Source organism: Carassius auratus, chromosome 30, assembly GCF_003368295.1.
Source record: "Carassius auratus strain Wakin chromosome 30, ASM336829v1, whole genome shotgun sequence".
NCBI lineage: Eukaryota > Metazoa > Chordata > Actinopteri > Cypriniformes > Cyprinidae > Carassius > Carassius auratus.
In genome coordinates, this window is record NC_039272.1 from 1983134 (window position 1) to 2005991 (window position 22858).

Below are 22858 nucleotides of genomic sequence, written 5' to 3' on the forward strand. Positions count from 1 at the left end.
GAGAGAGAGAGAGAGAGAGAGAGAGAGAGAGAGAGAGAGAGCGCAAGAGTGAGAGGGAGAGAGAGAGAAAAAAAAAAAAAAAAGAGCGAGAGAGAGGGGGGGAAAAACATTTTAAAAAGTAAAAAAAAAAAAAAAAAAGGGGAGAAAACAAACAGTCTGTTGCTCTTCAGATAGCTTCAATTTACATTATGTCTGAAGCAGTCAGAGTCCAGGATTCAGACATCACCTCACATCCACCAATCAGCTGCCACATATACTTGACATAAAATGTGCAAACATTATCAATACTAATGTTCTCCTTACTGCAAGATAAGAATGAATCAAAGTGTATCATACAAGAGTGGAAAAATATAAATATATCCTGTAAAAACAGTCTGAAGTGTTTTTGTATATTTGAACAAGAGAAGGGAGAAGTGCATTTTCTCCTACATTTCCCATAATCCTCCTCGTGTCTGTGCTCAAATGGATGAGGATTACCATGAGTGATCTGGAAGTAGTTAATGCATCTCAGAGGTTGCACCTGCACCAAAATTGATTAAATTCTTGAACAGAGGTAAATGCATAACCTGATTGAATAGTAAAGTCAAGTCAGTTGAATCACATGGTAAACTTAAGTGTTCTCAATGACCCCCTGTGTAAAAAAGGGTACGCAAAGAATGCGAGATGGAAAACGTGAGAAGAAAGCAGCACCATCTTTCTGACAGAACAGATTCCTCGGAGGGAAACAAGCCAGAAACCAAAAGAATCAAAGTCAAATGGGAGGATGAACACAAAAAGTTGACTCTTTACCGCTCTGGACCAGAATAAGGCAGAGTTGGCCGATTAGTTGATAGTGTGGTAGTTTGAGAGCACCACAGTCCAGGAAGAGTCATGAACATCAAGTTTCTGAGATGACAACAACAGTAAAAAACAAAAACAAACAAATCTCAAAAACACAAGTCCTAAAAACAAAATCCCTGCAGTATCGCTGTAGTGAGTCTGTGTGTAAAGATCACAAAATGTCAATGTGTCCAGCCCATAAGATGGCTGACCCTTGCACGTTCAGTCATGCGACGGACCCTTCCAGAACGTGACATTCCTAGATTCAGCGGGTCTGTCGTCGGCACCTCGTCCTCAGAGTCATCGTTGTACAGAACGGTCCTTCGACCCTGGTTACGAGTGTTAACCCGCCCTGACTTTGGAGTCCTTTGATTTGACCTCTGACTTCCAGTTTTTGTTGATGATGAAATTACATCATCTTCCTCCTCCTCCGACTCCTCCTCTTCCTCATCAATCTCCTCCTCGGGTTCCTCCTCTTCCTCCTCAGGTTCCTCCTCAGGTTCCTCCTCAGGTTCCTCCTCAGGTTCCTCATCTCTTTCATTTGCTAGCCGTGCTCGTTTCACAGGAGTTGTTTGCACTTCTTCTTTGCGCTTTCTCTTTGTGTTATCAACGGACACCGCTGCCACTGCCGCTTTTCCTTTGTCTTTGTGTTGGGGTGCTTTGCTGTAGTCATGATCACCGCCATCGGCAAAGCTGCCCACCTCAGCCCCGCTGTCGTCACTCTCGGACGAAGACGATGAGGTTCCGGAAGAGGATGATGATGCAGATGTTGAGGATGACGATGAGCTGGTGCTCTCACATTCAGAGACCTCTCCCTCTTCAGGTAACACGGCCCCTCTCCGACGTGAGCTTCGACCTCCATTGGGCAGTAACCCATGGCCACCTATATATAGAAGTACAGAGGACACAATTTCATGATCAACTTGGAGGTAAAGCAAATTCTTTGGAATATACAGTACAATTCAAAAGCTTGTGGTCAGTAAGATTTTCTTAGGCTTTTAAAATAACTCTCATCAAGGCTGCATTTATTTGATCAAAAATACAGTAAAAACAGCAACACTTTGAAATTATTACAACTTTTATATTTAAAAATATAATTTATTCCTTCGATGGCAAAAGTGTGTTTCAGTATCATTACTCCAGTCTTCAGTGTCACATAATCATTCAGAAATCATTCTAATATGCCTATTTGCTGCTAAAGAAACATTTCTTCTTATCGTTTTTGCTGCTTAATATTTTTGGTGTGTGATACAGTGATACTTTTTTCTGACTGCTTTAAAACAGAAATCCATGAAAACGTCCTTGCTGAATAAAATAATTGCATTTTACTGAACCCATGCTTTTGAAAAGTAGTGTATGTTTGCTTGTGTATGAATGTGTACCTGAGAATTTTTTTGGTGCAACACGGCTGCGTGTAACTCTGTTGGCTCCTGCCTGCTCTGATGAAGAGGACAAGGAAGAGGAGGAGGAAGAGGATGAGGATGAAGAGGATGCCTGACTGTCTTCATCAACTTGTGCAACATTCAAATCTGGTGAAAGAAGTGAACCTTTATTTAGAATTCATATAAGCTAAATTCACCATTATTATGATCATTTCAATTATATTCCAGTGGCTGACTTTAGACAACCCCAATTTGGATTTTTTTTATTTATTTTACTGGTAATTATGATATCTCGAACTTGCATACACACCTTGAGAGGATTTGCGTGAGCGGACTTTTGCAGACACCTGGGAAGTTTTCTTTCCTGATTTCTGTTTCCCTTTGGGGCTGCAGAAGAGACAGGTTTAAAAAAGGGCTAAGAGACATGAAAGATTGATGTGCACTCTGTACCATGGATTTGACAGTGGATGTACATGTTTTACCTGTTGGGACAGGAGCTCTGTAATTTCTTGCTGCAACTAAGTCTCTGTTGACTCCTACGTTGATTCTGAACTGCAGATTTGTAGTCTGAGATTATGGGAATGATCTGATTCTCAAAGAACGCTGAGAGACTCAGAGTCATACTGAAGATCTAAACAACAAAATATCAGAGTCATACTGGGAATCAACCTACTCTGACTATTTTACCATAAAGGCAGAAAAAAAAAAAAAAAAAAAAAATAAAAGAAATATATAGTTTTAGTTAAACCAAAGTACAGTTAACAAACAGCATTAGAAAAAAACATGTCTAACAACCATATACATTACGGTTTAAAATTTTGGGGACAGTAATCGTATTAATTTGCAATTATACGATTAAAAAGTATAGTAAAACTAAGAATGTTTAATGTTGTTAGAACGTAATTTTTTTCTTGAAATGTAATTTATTCCTCTGATGGCATGTAATGTTTTTGTGGAAAAGGGATAAATAAAACAATTTTTTTAACCAATTCTGTCACTTTTGATCAATTTAATGCATCTTTTCTAAATAAAAGTATTTCTTTAAAAAATGCTGAAAATGAATATACCTTAGTAATTAATATCAACATGAAAAGCTAGAAAAGTGGGTTCTGATCTTACTCGTGACTTCTTGTTGGGCGTGTAAGCCTTTGAATTACTGAAGATAAGCCGCACATCTTTGGCAAACTCCATGGGATTCTCGTAGTTCCCACCCATCAGGGTTTCAGAGACTGTGCCTAAATCCATAGGAGTGTCTATAATATCACGATAATCCTGACACATAGACAGAACGAGAAATTAGGTCGGAATGATTTCCAACATGGAAAACTGTAAGTGAAAGGAATAATGTTAAAGGGAGTGAATAGAAAATGACGAAACTGAAGAAATAGAGGGAAGAATGAGGTACCGGGTAGGTGAAGAGGTCGACAGGCTGGCGAAAGGGCTCGGAATCAGAGCTTGCCATCATTCTCCTCAGAAGCTCTTTGCACTGTCCGTGCCACGCGCTGATATCCAGGACCACTCCACGCTTCTGAGGCACATTATTGGACCTCTGAAAATGGTGGAAGATGTTAGAGAAAACATACCTGGTATTGTAACACTACACAGAAAATCGATTACAAGCTGAATTGTCTCACCCTCTGACCAGTGGAGGTGCCAGGAGTGTCCGAGTCCACATCCACAGTCTCCTACAGAGCAAAAAGAGACAATGAAGAGTTCCTGTGCTTAATGTAGGGGTGTCCAATCCTGGAGGGCCAACGTTCTGCAGAGTTTAGCTCCAACACAGTGGTCAAGAAGTTTCCAGTGAGACTGAATACCTTGATTAGTTGATCAGTTAGGTTTAATTAGGGTTGGAGCTGAAGTCTGCAGGAAAGTGGCCAACCAAGGACCAGTTTGGACACCCCTGGCTTAAAACTAAATTATATACAGCAGGCTGTAGCTGGGTAAAAAATTTTGTCACAATGGTTTTGGGTCAACAGAGACAATACTTGCTCTGTACACACACACACACACACACACACACACAATACACTTACCTCTTCCTCTTCCTCGCTGCTGAATTCGCTCTTCATCTTTTCGTAGAGATCCAAGATATCAGTACAGGTCTGATCCCTGCAGACACACATGCACATTAACAGTGAAAATGCTAAGCAGGTGAACCAGAGGGATCGTAACCGATGTGAATGTGTAAGTGACTGCATTTTCCTCTAACCTGATGAAACGCAGCAGGACGCTGCTGACCGTTTTGGCTGCTTTGACGATAGGGCTCTGCGGTTCGTTAAATGTTCGAGCGTTGTGTTCAATGTAACGCACCTCCCACATTAGTGCTGAGATCCGCCTACACATACAGAGACACGTGAGAGAACTCCAGCACTTGTATTTGTGAAGACCTAGAGGGCACTCATTCGGATGTCTGATAATGCTGTGGTCAGTAGGCTAAAGGATTGAGTGTACCTGTAGAAACGGTGAACTAATCTTGTTCTGATGGTGCTAAGGTCAGTAAGATAGGACACAACAGTGCAGTACAGTGGATATTCCCTCAAATCTACAGGGCGGGAGAATGCCTTTGCCACATCTGTAAAAAAATAAAAAATAAATAAAAGAACACAAAAGTAAAATTTAGCAAGGAATTATTGTAAAAATAGTCACAGATAAACAATGCATGTATTTGTCCATAGCGCAAGGTTAAATCAGTAAGGCATTGCATCACTAAAGCATCAAATCAATATTAATTTATATAACAATTCTTTCTGGTCCTCGAATTTGATCGGCTGATAAGAGTGCAATATTATTAGAGTGATATCAGAACAGCCGTTTTACAGTTTGTTATCATATCACTCCACTTGTGCTACTTCTCGGCCAGATCTTCTGGAATTTACCGCTGGCTCTGATGTCCATGTAGTGGTGAGACATGAGATATCATTTGTTATGGGTAAACCTAACGTTCGTCTTTGGTCTCAGTGAAGTTTTTGAATAAGTAACAGAGGCTTGGGCTTAGTTAATCAACTGTCAAACTGTTTGATTTAGGCCATGTCCACACAAATACTTTTTCATTTGAAAACGCATCTTTTTCTCTCCGTTTTGGCCTTCCGTCCACACTGAGACAGCGTTTTTATCAAGGAAAACAGAGCTTTTTAAAAACGCTCTCCAGAGTGGATAAACTGAAAACGCCAGAGTGGAAAACAGCGTTTTCGCGTTGTAGTGTGGACTGTGAAAACGGACGCTTTATTAGTGTTTATGATAAATGTGATATCAGTGTTTATACTGGTATATTGTGCACGTTATGTGCTATGCACCTTCACACTATTGCTATAGATGTTACTTTGAACACTCTTCATATCACACTCCTGCAAAGATGAAAGCAAATTTAGTTGCGTTACAGATCAGACGTACAGACGAGTGTTTGCGTCCTGGACATGTAAGTGAATGGTTAGTTCTTTTCATAAATAAAATGTATAAAATTTCCTGTCAGAAAAACTGCATGAAAATGTTTAATGTCTGTTCCATGTGTATAATCTGCAGTGAGCTTTTTTGAGGCTTTACGTATGCACAGAAAGCAAATTTTAAGTTTTCTGATGTTTCAGTGTGGATGAGACACTTTTGGAAAACGCTTGAAAACGCTAGTGTGTATGGAGAGCGTTTTAAAACAAAAATGCTGTTTTCAAATTTATCCAGATTAATGATGTAGACGTGGCCTTAAATCTGTGGCAGAAGGAAGTAGTTCTGCACAAGAGAAACTTGTGCTGTTTAGTGGTATACAGCAATATCTCACATCTACGACTGTGATATTGCTTATATACACACTACAGTGTCAGATATTAACGGGGCATTGTAGCAAAAATGCCCCACAAATTCCAAAATTAAACAATCAGTTGTGGCTGTCGCGATTAAAATAAAATGCGAAAATGAATTAAGTGTCTATTCACAGAATTATATTTTGATTCACACACATCAGAAGCATTCAGATTAGTCAGCACTGGAAACTGGATTCTTTGTTGAGTGTGCACGCTCACAGATTTAATTATTTGTGCTCGCAACTTCCCTCATAATAAACTACACTGCAGATACGCTGTAAATTAAATATTAATTTCATAGCTTTAATGATCATAACAGGTGTTTTTGCATAACTTGAGCTAGACTAGACTAACGTCATGGGCCGACATGTTTGTCGGTGAAGCCAGTGCCAGAATATATGATGTGCCATTTTCCTAAAACACAAAAACAAAGTTATGTATTCTATTAAATCAACATTAATAATAATTATTAAAATTTCAAGAGTAATAATCGACAACTACATTTTCAGTCTTAAAATTAGCACCTGTTTTTAAATCTATAATTTAGATACAATTGTAAAGTGTATTAAACTTTGGCAAGTTTGAAATATTTTGATTGAACGAAGTAATTGGTTAAAATGTAAGTATTTGACATTAAAGACAACACCGATACAATTATTAAGGTGTTCATGTTTAGTTCATTTTATTGCAAATTACTGACTTTTGTCTACGTGAATGATTACCTGAAAAAAGCTTCTCAGCTAATAAAATATTTTCCTTATATGCATTAATAATTATTTAACATCTTTAATAAATGCTCAGTGATCTGGTGATCAGTGATCTAGCTTTGCTATGGTATTAAAATTGGCTTGAGAATCAGAACATTTCATTGTACTGGTATTTTGACAACGCTAATCAGCAACTGACACATAGAAGACCAACAAAGTTCAATATTTTAAAGAAATCCTGCACATAGTTCTAGGTGGTTTGTGTGCATTTGTCATACCGAGCGTTAGCAGCTGATCTATGGCTGTGATGACTCTCTCGCACTCGTCATCTCGTGTGTGCAGTCCCCACTCTCCCTCCTGAGGAGTGTACAGCAGGGCCTGCAGCTCGTCCTCTGTGACCGGGACACTGCCTCCATGTTCCTCTGGAAGTGGAGCTGTAGATGGTCAATCACACCATTAGAAATGCCAGAATGTGACTGGCTGATTTAGTGTGCGACTTTAAGTGTGTAAGTACCTTCTTCAGGTATGGGCTCTATATCCCATGGACTCATTTTCTCTCTCTCTCCATTATCCCATCTGCAAAGCATCATACATTAATTATTATAAAGCTTTACGGCAATAATACGCCCAAGGTTTAACTCTACTCTGGTAGAGCAGTGATCAAATCTACATACCTGACAATGTAGCACTGAAATAGGCTGTCTGGATAGTCAGACTGAAATGGCTCCTGACACTCCACCGAACCAAACCACCAAGCATCATCAATGATGCTCCTGAAATGCTGACCTAAATAGAGATATTAACAGCTGTTATTTGCTACTTGTACGCTATTTTCTGATCATAATAAACATATTAGTTTTTACCAACACATCATTAATAGATCAATAATCATTAGCCACTGATCCTGCAAACTTTATAGCATGTTTCTTTAAAGCACAAACACACCAGGCTGCCAGTTGCGTTCTTTGGCCTCATTATAAAACTGTTGTAGCACCAGAAAGTCAATGACGTCAGGCATATCATGATACCTAAAGAGAGACACAGAGACAGCCATCATTAAACTCATATTCATGGTCAAAAACTATACTTTTTTAAAATGCATTTATCAATTTTTTTTTTATTAATCGTAATTTATTATGCTATTCCAATACCAATAATAAATAAATACAAATAAAAGACAATGTGCTTGTGTGTTTTTGAGAGTATAAGTGTACACACTTCAAGCTGAAGGATTCGTTGGTCATTTTCCCTGAGGTGGGATCCAGGAGAGCCAGTTTGAGGCAGCACAGAGTGGGCGGCCCGACTTCATATTTAATACCCACTACCTTTACAGACTCCTGATCCTAAGAGAACACACAGACAGCATACTTTCAAGTTCCTGTTGGTGTGGATGCGAAATGGGCCAACCACTGTGATGCAAACTAAATTATGCCTAATAACGAGTGGGAATTGTGATGAGATGGGAAATAAGGCCCTTACCCTGAGGTTCAGGCGGTTCCAGGGCTGTTTCTGAGGGTTGATGCTGTAGGCTTTGGCACGACACACGGCTCGGACATATGCTTGATGACCCTGACGGAAATATATCAGCTACAGAAGAACAAAGAAAGAGAGATGGCTTCAGAATATGTGCACGATGAAAATCCATGTATGTACTTCTGGTCATTTAGCATGTGCCTACATTTAATAAAGGGACTCACCTCATCTCCCATTTGGGGTACAAAGGGTGATCGTCTTGGAATGGTCTCCATGATCCAAGATGGGGGCAACCATTCCTCTAAATCGCCAGCAGGCACAGGCTAAATTCACACACACACATTAGCATAGAAGAGACAATTTGGATTGATGGATGGATGGATAGATGGATGAGTGATAGATGTATGCTAACCCGCTGTTTAGGTTTCTTTTTCTTTGCAGTGCGTTTACTGGTTCTCTCAGCCTCTCCTTCTCCCAGCCCCTGCCCCGTCCCCTCCTCGTCCTCAGAGCTACTGCTCACAGCAACACGAGCCGGCAGCCTTCTACTTGTTCGCTTTGGAGGCTGGAGGTTGATTCCTGCATCCGCCGTCCAATCAGAATACTCACTAGAGGAGTCACTGTAAAATATATATTAACAGGAAATGAAAAAAAAAAAAAAAAGAATTCTTGAAACTTCACTCAACATTCTGAAAGACTACTAAAAACTAAAAATAGAAATGATTGATAAAAGATAATTACAATAGTACTATCTATAATTCAATCTCTAATACTGGTCTAAATAAAATTGGTTCCTACAAATAATTCTATAGAGTCAAGACTAAAAGCTGCAAAAGAATTAAAGCTTCATTTAAACTACTTCAAGCTAGTTCTAGACCAAAATCCGAATGCTTCATCTGCATTATTGATGTTCTTTTATGATGAGTTTGAACCTGGAGCTACTGTCATTCTCCCACTGAGCTTCACCATCAGAGGACACATCACTGTTTTCATTCTGCTCCTCCTCCTGCTGCTGGGGGCACACATTCAGATATATTATTTTATATTGAATTAAACTAGCAAATATTTATTCACTAAAATAATTCAGTGCTTTCTTACCTCCACTTCACTGTCGGACTCTGCCACACTTTCCTCGTTGTGGTTGTATGAGAGCACACTTGTGCTGCGTCTTCTTTCTTGAGTCGAGCGAGTCTGATACGTGTGTCTCCTTTGCTGAGGTCTGCGCTGAGGCCTCCGTAACACGCGACCACTCTCTCCCACCGGCTCACTCTACGGATAAAGAGGAAGAAAAATTAGGTTTAGGCTTATCCTGTATTTCGGCACTGACTTAATACATCTTCATGTGTATAAAACTCACTCCTGGTGCAGGTGCAGATTTCTTTTTCTTCTCAATGTTGTAGAAAGACCTTTCTAACTCTCCTTTAGCACGCCTACTGTCTTCCATCACTCTAAATGTGCACAAACACATCACAACGAGGAGGAAGTGTTGGGTGTTATAACGCTGTGTTAAAATTGCCATCATGCTCACCATTGGTCTTATATATTTTTTTTTTAAATACAGAAGCTTAAATAAAATTAAAATAAATACATTTCTGTTCTTTTTTTTTGTAGCAATGTTGCTTTAGCAGTTGTTACTTCTGTTTGATTTGAAAGGGTCTAAATTGTCATAGTTGTACCTGAATATGCCAGGCTGGACTTCATTAACCACCACGCGGCGGCTCCACGCCAGCAGGTCTCTCTCGGTGGCAATCTGACTGCGGGGGGCATTATTGTGCATCTGCCGTACACCCTCAACTTGTCCGCTACGTCGCAGCCCAACGTTAGGGGGTGACAGAGGACCACCTGCCACCTCAGCACCTACGGATCAACAGCTCTAAAATGTCACAACCTCTAAATGGTCAGCTTTTATATAAGTGACCTTTAAGCCAACTAATGTCTTAAATGCAAAATAATTTTCATGTAATAACTTTAAAAAATAGATAATACATTCTGCCCTTTCATTGTGTAATAATTGTACCATAAGAAAACAATGCATTGAAATTTCTAGAAAACATTTTAAAAGGTTAACTGTGGGTTGTTCTCACCTGTAGGATTTCCTGAGTTGAGCTGCTCATCTTGCTGGTGCTGGAGCTGCCTAATCAGGTCATCCAATGGGCTTTCTTCCTGAGACTCGTCTGCAGTCTGCTGGCCAATCACCTGCTCAACCACTTCACCATCACCTAAAAGAAGAAAAAAAAGAAAACAACAATTTACTTAAACTAATTTAAAATAAAGCCTAAACTAGTTCTCTAATAAAAGGACGACTACATTCAACATGACTATTAGCACAGGAAGCTTTTCATTTATGGTAATATGATTAACATTAGCCATGCAATGTGTGCAGGACACTACTGAGGTTGGCACATTCATAGTATTCAACAGGAAATAAATAGTAGAAAGACAAATGACAAGTAACATTTCTAGTGCTGTTGCTAGTCAAAACCAAATGTACCAGAAGGACAGATATAAGTGTTTTGAGTTGAAGTCTACATGTCATCATTTTTATTTAAAAAAAATATATATTTTTTTTGTTTTCCTAAATTTTACTTTTTTTAAATCAAGTAAAAATGTGTTTACACACTACCATTGACATTGATAACGACATTTAATTAGTATAGACTGAAATTTGTATTACACCGTAGCTACAGACTGAAAGCAGAACATTTAGAACAATTCTACTACAGAAATGATTTATTAATTTGACTATAATTAGTTGTGTAAAATCATTATAAATAAAACAGGCAATCTATATAATAATACCGTTTACTATTAATGTATGTTAATCATGCAGTAAAGCTTTGAGACACTTGTTATTCACCATTTAAACTTAAATAAATTTACCGTTAGCCATGTAGCCGAGCTGTGGCACAAGCTGCTCCTCTTTGCAGTTTTCTCTGCCTGGCACCAGGCGCTGGGAACGAGGAGGGTGGGGGTTCCCATCTACGTCCACCAGAAAAGGTGGAGGCATAAGATGGGGTGCCTGCTGCGTCTGCTCATCTAGAACAAAGTTATTGGAGTCCCGGATCAGCGGCCGGAAATCCGTATGGAAGAACATTTGGTCTGGAATCTAAAAGCAGAGGGAAGCGTTGGACTGTGAGTGGTTTCAAATCAACTGCACAAAAATCTCTGGGACATAAACGTACCTTTTCGTAAGGCTGACTGCACCCAAATCCGAAGATGAGCAGATGACCATGAGAGTCAGTGCAGGCAAAGTGCTGCCCATCCACAGAAAATTTACAGTCAAACACAGCACCATGACCCTGGCCTTCGATCTAACACAGAAAAATAGAGAAAATAGTTAGATTTCTGTGATGAGCAGTATTTCTATCAACATCTAAACACTACCGTTCAATTCGAAAGAGGTCTTTTATACGCTCCAAGGCTGCATTTATTTGATGGGATGTCAAATATTATTTTAATTTAAATTAACATGCAATTTATTCCTTTACTCTTCAGTGTCAAATGATTCTCTTGTTTCAGTTGAAAACTGTTTAGATTTTCTCATGAAAACTGACATTTTTAAGATTCTTTAATAACAGAAAGTTTAAAAACAGCATTTTTTGGAACACCATCAATCTTGTGTCACTTTTGATCAATTTAATACATCCTTGCTCAAGTATTAATTTCTTCTCCACTTGTTACCCCAAATTTTATAGAGTAGTGTATATGTTTCTTATCTGTGCTGTCAACTACTTTTAAAATTGGTGAACTTTTTAGAAATGAAATGGAAGATGCGTAACGTCATCTCACCATATTGAAGAAGTTTCTGATCTTGAGGCCTTTACTGAGGTCCCAGATGTAGATGTTACCATCATGACCAGCTGATAACAAGATTCGTGAGTCAAACGGGTGTGCTTCCAAAACAAACACCTCATCATCATGACCCTATGAACAGACAAGCATTTGCATAAATTATCAATACATAATGGGCAATAAAACATAGGAAGCGCCTCTTTAGAATTACAAAACAGGAACCCGAAGGAACAGACTGAAGTCTGCCTCACATGTATGCACACATACCGACAGCACATGTAGTAATTGGCCATTTGCTGAGTTCCAGACTTTGAGGAGGCAGTTTGAAACAGCTGTGATGATGGAGCGATCGTAACGATCCCACGCGACCATGGTCACCACCAACTTGGTCGATTTGTCATCGCCTGATATCACAGCACTCCTGTGAACACAATGTAAAATATACACATAGAAGGACAAAACATCGTAATTAGATTCATTTCCAGCTGCACTTGAGAAAGCTGCCTGCTCCCACAATTAACAGGTATGCACACACGCTGACCCTGGTAATCTGGTGGTCATGTCCAGCACGGTACTCTTCCATTCCTGCTGTTGGTAATGCCAAATCCGAGCCGTACCATCCCGACTACCACTCACAAACCTGAGACTGGATACAGAGGCACAGAGTTCAAAACACACACTTTTGGAAGGACAAGGTACATCCCAAAGAACAAACACAAAATGAAGCACATATTGAACGCTGAAAATCAACTCACCTGTCTGTATTATTGCAGAACTGAATAGCTACAACTTTATCCTGTAAACAAAAATATTGTTGTGCTTCATTGAAATTACTTATACTTCTAAAACAGCCCAATATATAGTCATAAGATTCAGATTTTTAACATGCTCCTCATTTTCCAGTCTACAATACAAGTTCTGCTTTTTCTGGCCATTAATTATCTTTTGTAATACTCCATCTCTCTTGACTTCTTGTTTGCCTACTGACTTTTTTACTCTATGTTTCTCACTCTTACCGTGTGGGAGTCCAGGTCAGAAAACTTTACAGGCATCTCTGTGCCGAGGTAGTAAACTCTGATCATGTGATCTGTCCCTCCCGTGGCCAGAAACAATCCCCCTGGAATCAAAGAACACAATATTATAATTACAGTCTGATCATGATACTATAATAAATAAACATGTGTTGTTAAAGTGTGAGTGAAGGTAAACACACCAGAGCTGAAGGAACTGCAGGATATCTGAACTCCTGGACGAGAACGTTCCATAAACTTCACAGGCCGATCACTGCAAACACAAACACACGACTCGTTGCAAATCTACTCAATGTAAAAATACTGAATTAATAACAAATGGACAAAAAATGGACAAATGACACTTACTTAAACTTCATACTGAGTGAGTTCCACTGCCAGAAACACACCATCCCGTCAGCGCCAGTGGTGGCCAGATGCCGAGAGGAACCTAATGCTGAAGGAGAAAACTGCAGAGATAGAGAGAAAAACCCCTTAAACAAACAAAATCATCCGAATTAAAACAACCTGCTGAATGTTTGGTGAAAAATCTGTGATTTTCCTTACAAAAATAAATAAATAGTGATTTCTACATAAAGTGATTAAATAATAATGATAATAATAATAATAAACAAGTTTGCTATGCTTGTGTGTACGGTTTGTACATTTTTGTGATTGTATCAACAAAAAATACTAATATATTAATAAATATATTTACAGTGAATTACAACAAAGAGAAGAAAATTAGATATAATCATTTTATTTTACAGTACAGCTTCAAACATACAATACTACTATTTATGGCCATCTTAATTTCTTCGTTTTTAAACCATTTAGCATTTGTTTTTATTTGGGAAAACGCAAGTGCCCTAAAGTTTCTCTTTTGTTAAATATGAAAGGCTTGCTGTGATATACAGTGTTGACAATTGTACCTGTGTGAAGCCTCATCACCGGCTATGTCACTTACCCACCGAGGCCCCGCCCCCCACAGTCGTTTAGATTTTTTTTTTAATAATAATAAAAATCTTTCTTATTCGTTTTGTTAATAAAGGTTAAAGGTGCACTAAACGATTTTTGAAAAATGCTTTTAACCAGTGTCGGACCGAGTCCCAAAACACACTTGTAGCCAATCAGCAGTAAGGGGGCGTGTCTTGTGATAGAGAGGAGAGAGCCGCAATTTGAGTACACAGGAAAGATATTAGTAGATTGCCTATAGATAGAGAGAGGAAAAAAGAAGAGGAAAATGTAAGGAGACAAAACATTAAAAAAGAAGGGGTATGGGCGTGTTTGTTTGCTGCTTTCAAATAATCAACATAATTGGACAATAATAGCTTAGTGCACCTTCAATAAAAGTATTATGATTTACGTTGTATTTTGTTGCTGCTTGAATTGAATTCATGCAATTGACTCCAAATTGCTGCTAATTTGAAAGTGAAAGTAAAATGCGCACTACACTTTTACAAAGACCCCCCATCCCACCCCAATGGTTGGCTCCCAAATGCAAGTGACCCAAGTTCAGAATAAATGCAGAATAAAAGCTTGTGTGGAGCAGCATTTCCTCTAAAGGGGCTTTATGTATAAACAAAAATAAACTTAAAAGCGTAAATGGGTGCACCGTAAGGATGCTCTTGACTGTGTGTGTGCACTTTTTCCTGGAGTGAGAAAAGTAATTAAGTAAACAAGGATTTTAACATCTATTTTCATTTCGGTATACACATTTACTCTCATTAAGAGAGATAAGCACTGAAATTACTTTCAGTCCATATGCACAAGTTAAAAATAATATGAATTTAGAATTAAATAGATCTAATTTTATTAGAAAATATAAATATATTTAGCAAGAACATTAGTATGATCAATGCTGGATTCAGTGAATCAAACGGTCCATTGTCCTATTTGAAGATGTCCAATTATAATAGCTATCTACAAAACTGCAGCTGTAACGAGGTTGATGTCGTATGAAGGCACTTCCAAAACATTATTAAAAAAAATACCCCTAAATTTATGTATAAGAACCCCTACATTTTATTTTAGCATTTATAGTCCATATCCCATATTTTAACCTTTGACAGTGTTAAACAGTATCACGTGGATGGGAATATGCATGTTAATGATATACAGATGAGGTAACCCATATTAAAACTAGGCATTGTAATCAAAATGTAGTGCTGGGCAGTATACTTAATCTAGCTTTTGTGCGCACCAACAATTTTAGGATGAAATCTAAGGAGATTTTTATAAATGAGGTCCCAGATCGTGAGCTGCTCATGTGTAAAAGAACGTAGTACCATGCTTCACTCACACAGAGACTTCATAAAGAAAATGTGCTCACATACCTGTACGGAGGTGATAGAGGCTGTGTGCCCCTGCAACACTGCCACAGGTGCACAGGTACGCAGGCACCACACGCGGATGACCTTGTCACAGCTGGCGGAAGCAAGGAGCGTGTTCTCGAAATTCACAGTCATGTCTGAAATCTCTGCTGCATGTCCACGCAGAGTGGCTAGGAGACGGCCATCATCCGTCGCCCAGATCTTCACTAGACAGTCATCAGAACCCTGACGCAGAAACGCATGTAAACCTTGATTACAAGCGCACATAAAACTACTGATAACAAGACACAAAACAGTGTTTCCTGGGTTGCTATATTCTTTTTCAATTATTTTTCAACATTAACAATATTACTCAACACACTATTTATGACAAAATCAAGGCCATATGCCATATTCTGATCAGATGCATTTACCGTAAAAATGCGCTGCCCAGTGCGGTCAAATGCCACACAGTACACTGATGAGAGATGGCCCAGAATCCTTCGATGCATCTTCATGTGTTGATAGGTACAGGAGGGGACGACATGGCCAAATCGAGCCACTCCTGTTTTTTGGCGAGCACCCATGATTGACACTGAGCAGTGAGATTTAGAGAGATTACAATCAACTTCCACCACAAAATATAAGAAATGATAGTTGGACTACACTATTTGGACTTTCATTTGGAAAGCGGGGACATGCTCTATGTTCACAAACCCACCAGTGACTCCAGAAACTTAACCCCAAAACAGCAGTGCCAGAACACAACACAGCATTTTGGAGAACCGAACTCACCTATATTTGGTGGTTTGGCACAGTTGAGAGGTGGTTCTGGGGGCCGTCCCCTGTGCAAAGCAACTACTGCAGAACCACTCCATACTGTATGAGAAGAACCTGAGAGAGAACAACTATTTGTCAAATATTTATCTGTGTTAAAGGGAGAAAATGAATGTGAGGGAAAGTGTTTGTGTGATCATGTGCGCTATTTTCTCATCTTTGTTGCTTCTCATTGTTTGCTGCTGTAGTGCTATAGTGATTGTGTGCATCTCACTTTGTGCTGTCCGTAGTAATGACTGTCGCCCGCTGCCCAGTAAACTGTGGACTCCAGGAACACTAGGAGGAATGTGTTTATCTATCAATGGGGAAATCTGCTCACACACGCGCAACAGGTAATCCGCAGGTATGTGCTGATTTAACAAGACCTAAAACATACATGGAGGTTTTTGATAAATAAACTATAAAAGGCACAGCAAAGCTGAATTGCATCATGATTTTAAAAAAAAGCAAAACAAAACAAAAAACATTCAGTCATTTAAGCAAACGCTTTTATCCAAAGCAACTTGCAAATATGGACAACAAAAGCAATCAAAACCAATAAAAGAACAATGATACTTTAGTGTTGTGACGAGTCTCAGTTAGCCTAAGGCAGTACATGTAGCAAGGTGGTTTTTTTTTTTTTTTTTTTTTACAATAAATAAAAAGAAAACAAGTAGATAGAATAGAAAATGAATAGGGGACGATAGCGTTTGAAGGTTTTTTTTAAATGATAAATAAAAAGAAAACAGAATATAAAAAGAAGAGGGGACGCAAGTGTATATAGAAATAACTGTTGCAACAACAATGTTACATAATATTATTAGTCTTCAAACTAGCGTGAATTTGGCCTTATTTCACCAAAATAATCCTTATTTATTTACGCTCGTTCCTGAAAGACCACCCTTTCACTCTACACATGTCAGCCAATCAGAAGCCTGCTCCACCCATCTTCCTAGGCTCTTTAAGTAGCAACTGAGGTTTGATTGGCTGCCGCCTTTAAGTGACGCAGCAACCTACCAATCCCCTCTTGATCTATTTGCACTGCCGTAACGCCTCTGGCCGGCACGCTCAAAGCTTTCATTTCAAAACAAATATTTTAATTTAGATTCCCGAAATTAAAACTTTTCCACACCAAAACCAATCTTTGTGTTATAAACGGTATTCCTACCGCCAGCACAGCTTCCTCAATTCAGCGCTTTTTCAGTTTTACACGCATGTAATGTAAGTGAGCCAACACCTGTGAGAGTTTGGTTCTGAAACTCACATGCGTGTGTGTGCGATAGAGTTTATTTAATCTCACCCAGTCTTCAAAGCTTCGCTTAAACTGCTTTCCTTCCCAGCTCCAGCGCTTCGGGATGATCTACAACACACACGGCGGGGAAAAACACACCACACGCAGGATTTAGACACGCAGCCGCCTTGACATGAGGAATATATGCAGATGTTGGGATGTTATAGAGAAAAACGGTGTTAAGTGGGAGGAAAGGGCTGAAACTCACATCGTATTCGTGCAGCTCCTGCAGCAGCATCTGCAGAAACACACAAGGGGTTACACACACCGTAACACACACTTGCTGCTAAGTTACACACCGACACTCACACGCCACTATCGGCCTCACCTGAGCGGATTTCTTACATGGTCCAGACTGCAGGAATCTGGCGATCAGGTAATAAAGTTCTGCAGAGAGAGAAACACAACAACAGCAATCGTTAGCTTTAGCTTAGCCTAGCTTAGCATCGAAAGCTAATGCTAAAACAGTGCTAAAAGTCTTCTTAGCGATAAAGACGCGCAAGAAACGAGTGCCGCCCACCGGCTTCAATCTGCGAGCACGGTTCCGCCGCCATGGCCCGGTCCAGGCCGTGGGTGGAGGTTCGTGGAGAGGTCTCCGCTTGCTAAGAGCGGCCTGCGCTGTATTTGCTCTCAGCGTCTCGGCCTGCAGGCTGCAGCCGCCGCTCGTGCTGCTTTGTTTGCGCGCCCCCGCGCGGCTGCAGTGCGCCGGTGCCTCGCAGTACCGCGCGCTTCCACCAGAGGCGCACTGAGAGCGCGCACAGGTGAGCTCACCATTTCCACGGCGGACATTTTGCATGGCGTACAGTTGGGTGATTTATTGAAACCAAAAGCAGAGCTGCTGTTGTATTGCAATAAAAAATGACTTGTTTGGAACAAACACAAGATCTTCACAATGAATTGTTCCATACTACAAATACTGTGCCATATACATATGTATTATGTAAGGCATGGTTTCATAAATATTACGTAATACAATTTTATAAGACGCTTATATCGAATAAATGTTAAAATAAAACCATCATACATTTTAGTTCTTTAACAGAATGGAAGCATACAGAAATATTTTTTGGGGGGATTGGCAAATATCATGTTTTTCAATATTGCCTTTGTTGTATGCTTGGGTTCACGTGCATTTAACCTGTGATTTAATACAAAAAAAAGTTATTAAAAATGTAAACACAAATTTCTTTGTCCTGATATGATGTTTTCTGCATGGCTGTGAAAAGCAGGCCTCAACAGAATTATTTCTAGGCTGTCAGTCTATTGCCTCTCAGATGATTTTATCTTAAGAGGTATTGCATGCTTCTGTTCATTCATCAACTACAGACTCCGCAAGACTTCGAATCATAGCTTTTGAAGCTGTGTGAATGCATTTACATGGTGTTTAAATGAGAGAGATGCTCTCAATTCTCTTACTCTACATTCAAAAAGTTTTTTTTTCTAAAGCCATAAAAGTTTACCTGATGATTGTTTTCTCTGAATACTTTTTATGCTTTCTTTCCACTTTTTCTCATAACCGTTTTAAATTGAACATGATACACTTAATATACATTTATAGCAGCAATCATAAGTGCAAATAAGAAAGAAAGAAACACCAATAAAATTGGGGAGTGGAAAATGTACAAATGAACAAAGAGCGGTCCCTCGTCATCCCAGTATATTTGCAGGCCTGCTTCGTCTTAATGCATTTTAACTGATGGAAAATAGGTACAAAATTAATATTTTTAAATCTTGAGAAATAAAGTTTTGTCTTCATTTGCTAAAACAGTATAAATGATTTCAAAGGACATTAGCTTGAGAAAATACTCACCCGTTAGCAGAATGTGGAATTTAGTTTTTCATGGAATACGCAAAGACCTTCAAAGTAAAAACCTATTCTGTATTATGCATATTAGTCGAGCCATAACTTATATTTGCACTTTTGCATCTTTTTGTCTAAACTGTAAGTGATTAGGATAATTTGTTAAGATATAAATAAAGTAAAGTCTGCTATGAGTTATACAATTATATATATACTGCATCAACCACTTATTAACACATAATAACTGATTATAGAACAGCATTTGCATAGAAACCAGTTTTTAATTCCTTAACAATAATAATTTACAATTGTATAATATACAGTCAGTGTAAAAGACCACAGCAGACATTGTGAGGAAAACTCCAATGATGGATTTTTATTGAGTGAGACCGAAAGCATTATAGGGGACACTAAGATGAATTTTCAGAGTTAAAAAAATTCCAAAAAACACTTTAAATTATTTTTCTTTGAATCCCGTAGTTTCAAAAAGTCCTCTATAACAACAGAAGGGTTTTTCTGGCCCAGTTATGTTTCGACAAATTGCAAAGGTGGTATGATTCTTAAAAAGCCAGGAGTCACCATCTAATGCTGAACCTGGAATGTAAGCAGTTTGTCTTTATAGTTGTTTTCTCTCTTTTCTTCTCCATTTGCTGAACTTGTTCCTCTTTCTTAAAGACAATCAATTACGTTTAAAAGAAAAATAAAACAAACCCCATACAGAAACATCACAGACTCCAGAGAAACATCACGAGCACTAACGGACATACAGACTGAGAGCCTCCTCCCACCTCCCACTCCAAAACCAATCTACAAACCATCCGCTTAAAAAAAAAAAAAGAAGAGAGAAAAACAGAACAGAAAATCAACAAAACGAAAGAAAGACGCCGCCTTTTTCCACACCTCTCACGTTGTAGACACCTGATACAGCCGCGGCCGAACACAAGACTCATTTAGTCGTTTAGTCAGCATTTTTGTGCTAAAAACCTGAACCAGTATTTACAAATTCGCTGATAAAAATATTCCTCTGGTGGTGATGGGCAGAGAGGAGGTTGTTGAGAGAGCTGGAGAGGGAGAGAGAATATTGGGAAAGAGAGAGGAAGATAAAAGAAAGGTAAGAGGGGAAAGGCAAAGGATGGACGGGCGGATGGATGGACAGATGTGGTGCTACTCTGTCTTCGGGTCCTCCTTCTCGGCCTCTGCCGCTTCGTCTGGAGTTTTCTCAACCTGTGTAATAAAACAGACAACCAATCAGAATCAAGCAGGACTGCCTCTGCACCAATCAGAATCTTTCTTTACAAAAAAGGAGGTCAACATAAGAAAATTCTCCTTAGTTTAAACTGTCAGTGTCTTTCTGAGGAATTATTTGAACTATGTTACTAAGTACTTCGGCAATCTGAAATAAAACGTACATACACATGACATGTTTATGTATGATAGGTGCTTTTTGAGGTAGACTTATTGTATACACACACACACACACACATATATATATATATATATACACACACACACACACACCTCATTGGTCTTAGTCTCCCCGTTTTCTGATTGGTTCTCCTCCTTGGACTCCTCAGCCTTTGCCTTTGCTTTCTTGTCTTCCTTTTTATCGTTCACTTCCTTCTCTTTCTGCCAGAGAGGAAACGACAGAGCAAAAGAATGAATATAGAGAAATACATATGAGATTACACACCAAAGCATGGAGACAGATGAGTGATACATGAGCGTCATGCGTTTATGAATAGCATAAATACCTTGGGAGTTTTTTTCGGTTTGGGTTCAGGTTTTGGAGGTGTTGGTTTCTGAAGGGATACAATAACATGATTTATTAATCCACAAATGTACTTTTTGATATAAAAAAAATAATATGTAAACAATACACGTTCATAATAAAAAGTTGAAATAATGCACAGAATGGCCTATGTTGTTCTGCTTTATCCTGAATTCAACACATCATCTTAAATGACTGGCAATTATGCTGAATTAAAAAAAAAAAAAAAAAATGCTGAAAATAAAAACTTGGGCAGATATTATGTTTTCTGACCTTGTTGCTCTGAGATCAGTGGTAATTTAAATTTTCAATTAACACAAGAAGTGTTAAAACTATTTCCAAGCTATATTTAAAGTTCCTCAAGTCTTTTGAGATCAGAAAAGTTTTAAAAACAATGAATAATGGTAACAATAAAAATCTCTGATAGAATAACTTACCGCTGATAATCTAGCAGACCTTCTCTGAGGCTACAAGAGGAAGAAAGAAAAAAAAAATATTATAGGAGGACATGTATGATTTATATATTGGAAATCATATTTATTAAAATAAAAAAAATAAAGAATTGTTCCTTGTTCTCATGTCACTTATAGTTTGTGTATTTAGCAAGTTTATACTTTAAACTTGGCACAGTGTACTACAAATAATTACTTGCTCTAATGACAAATTACTTGTGTTTTTTGTTTGTAATTCGATTTTGGATAAAAGTTTCTGCTAAATAAATAAATGTAAATGTATACATAAAATACTGGTTTTGATTAATTGAATATGCAACCCATAATTGCTTTAGAAATTTTAGTAATTTTCCTTTCTCACCTCCTCCTTGACTTCTCCATCAGTTCCCTGCAAATCAGCAAAACAAATATCACAAGTTAGTACATGAGCTACGATTTTATTAACATAAAGGGCGGGAAAAACAAAAATGAAACTTGTAGAAACATTGGGATGTGCTGTTCTGCACGTTTGTAAATGTGAGCAACATGCTGGTTTGACAAAACTTTTTTTTTTTTTTTAGCTTTTTCGTGCTTTATTGAGCTTTAACTGAATATTCGTGAATAAGTTTTTTTTCAGCGGACAGAAGCGCAAAATGGTGCGTCGACTTTTTTATTAATTATTTTTCATGGAGCATTTCACTCGGGCTCCACATTTTAATAAGGAGGAGGGGCGCGATGATCCCGCCTCAGCGCTGCCGCCTGGCGGCAAGCAGGCGTCATGACACCCCTCTTCCACGGCGAACAAAGAAAATGCATTAAAATTGTTTAAAAACGCGACCGTCTTTTCGCAAAATTGACACCATTCAGAAAATTAGAGCTATCCAGCTATTTTTTAATCACAATTCGACGGCGACTGAGGCACGATTGCGCTTATAATCGTCGGTTTTCGCGTCGCGCTGTGCTGGAGATGGAGAGAGAGAGGGCAGCATGGCTGCGGTTCCACGGGCATGAGATCAAGCCGAGCTTCAGCACAGCTCTGCTCCACTAAAACCCTTCTGCTTAACGCCCCACCGTCGACAAAAACACCGCGATCCGGCGGGAAAAAATCGGAAAAATGACAACGATTTTTTACCTGCTCACTGATTCTAAAGAAGTCGCCTGGTTTTTTATTAAAAAAACATTGTCTCGAGGGCTTCCTAATTTCACGACTGATTAGTAAGGGGAAAAGTGTAGCCGTACGCCGCGCTCGGCTTTTCTACATACCTTTCTCTTGGGCATGTTGAGTTTGGGATATTTTTCTTCTTTTATGCAAAACTAACAGGTTATCTTTTGTGATTCGGAGTTCACAGTTCAGGAGACTGTCGTCCGCTATGCACTAATTCTGTAGTAAACACAGGGCTACATTAGAACCAGTGGTTGAATGGGAGGGTGGGGGCGGGGCCACGCTGTGACTGACGTCTCGCTTGTC

The 22858-nt window shown here is 38.9% G+C and overlaps 2 protein-coding genes across 3 annotated transcripts; both read right to left on the reverse strand.

Moving 5' to 3' along the window:
* Positions 1-93: 93 nt before the first annotated feature.
* Positions 94-18211, reverse strand: brwd3 (bromodomain and WD repeat domain containing 3). 2 transcript variants are annotated; one of them, XM_026210715.1, is made up of 40 exons: positions 17911-18210; positions 17719-17777; positions 17599-17628; positions 17400-17459; positions 16335-16485; positions 16079-16177; positions 15718-15878; positions 15308-15529; positions 13341-13441; positions 13175-13245; positions 12978-13078; positions 12717-12757; positions 12503-12607; positions 12229-12382; positions 11959-12093; positions 11352-11480; positions 11050-11275; positions 10254-10388; positions 9846-10026; positions 9527-9617; positions 9268-9438; positions 9102-9181; positions 8585-8789; positions 8397-8495; positions 8179-8286; positions 7918-8042; positions 7645-7727; positions 7374-7485; positions 7214-7275; positions 6978-7133; positions 4653-4773; positions 4411-4536; positions 4235-4310; positions 3836-3886; positions 3607-3750; positions 3321-3473; positions 2684-2832; positions 2512-2588; positions 2202-2348; positions 94-1702 (listed from the first exon to the last, which is right to left on the reverse strand). In XM_026210715.1, exons 1-40 carry the CDS (start codon positions 17942-17944, stop codon positions 1002-1004), a joined length of 5232 nt encoding a protein of 1743 aa, XP_026066500.1. In that variant the 5' UTR covers positions 17945-18210; the 3' UTR covers positions 94-1001. The 2 variants fall into 2 exon arrangements, with proteins under 2 accessions (XP_026066500.1, XP_026066501.1); XM_026210716.1 differs by having other exon boundaries at positions 1002-1702; positions 9102-9178; positions 17911-18211.
* A 1331-nt stretch (positions 18212-19542) lies between these two features.
* hmgn7 (high mobility group nucleosomal binding domain 7) lies at positions 19543-22819 on the reverse strand. Its single transcript, XM_026210720.1, has 6 exons — positions 22654-22819; positions 21773-21799; positions 21397-21426; positions 20943-20990; positions 20710-20817; positions 19543-20415 (listed from the first exon to the last, which is right to left on the reverse strand). Exons 1-6 carry the CDS (start codon positions 22666-22668, stop codon positions 20356-20358), a joined length of 288 nt encoding a protein of 95 aa, XP_026066505.1. The 5' UTR covers positions 22669-22819; the 3' UTR covers positions 19543-20355.
* Between the last annotated feature and the right edge of the window lie 39 nt (positions 22820-22858).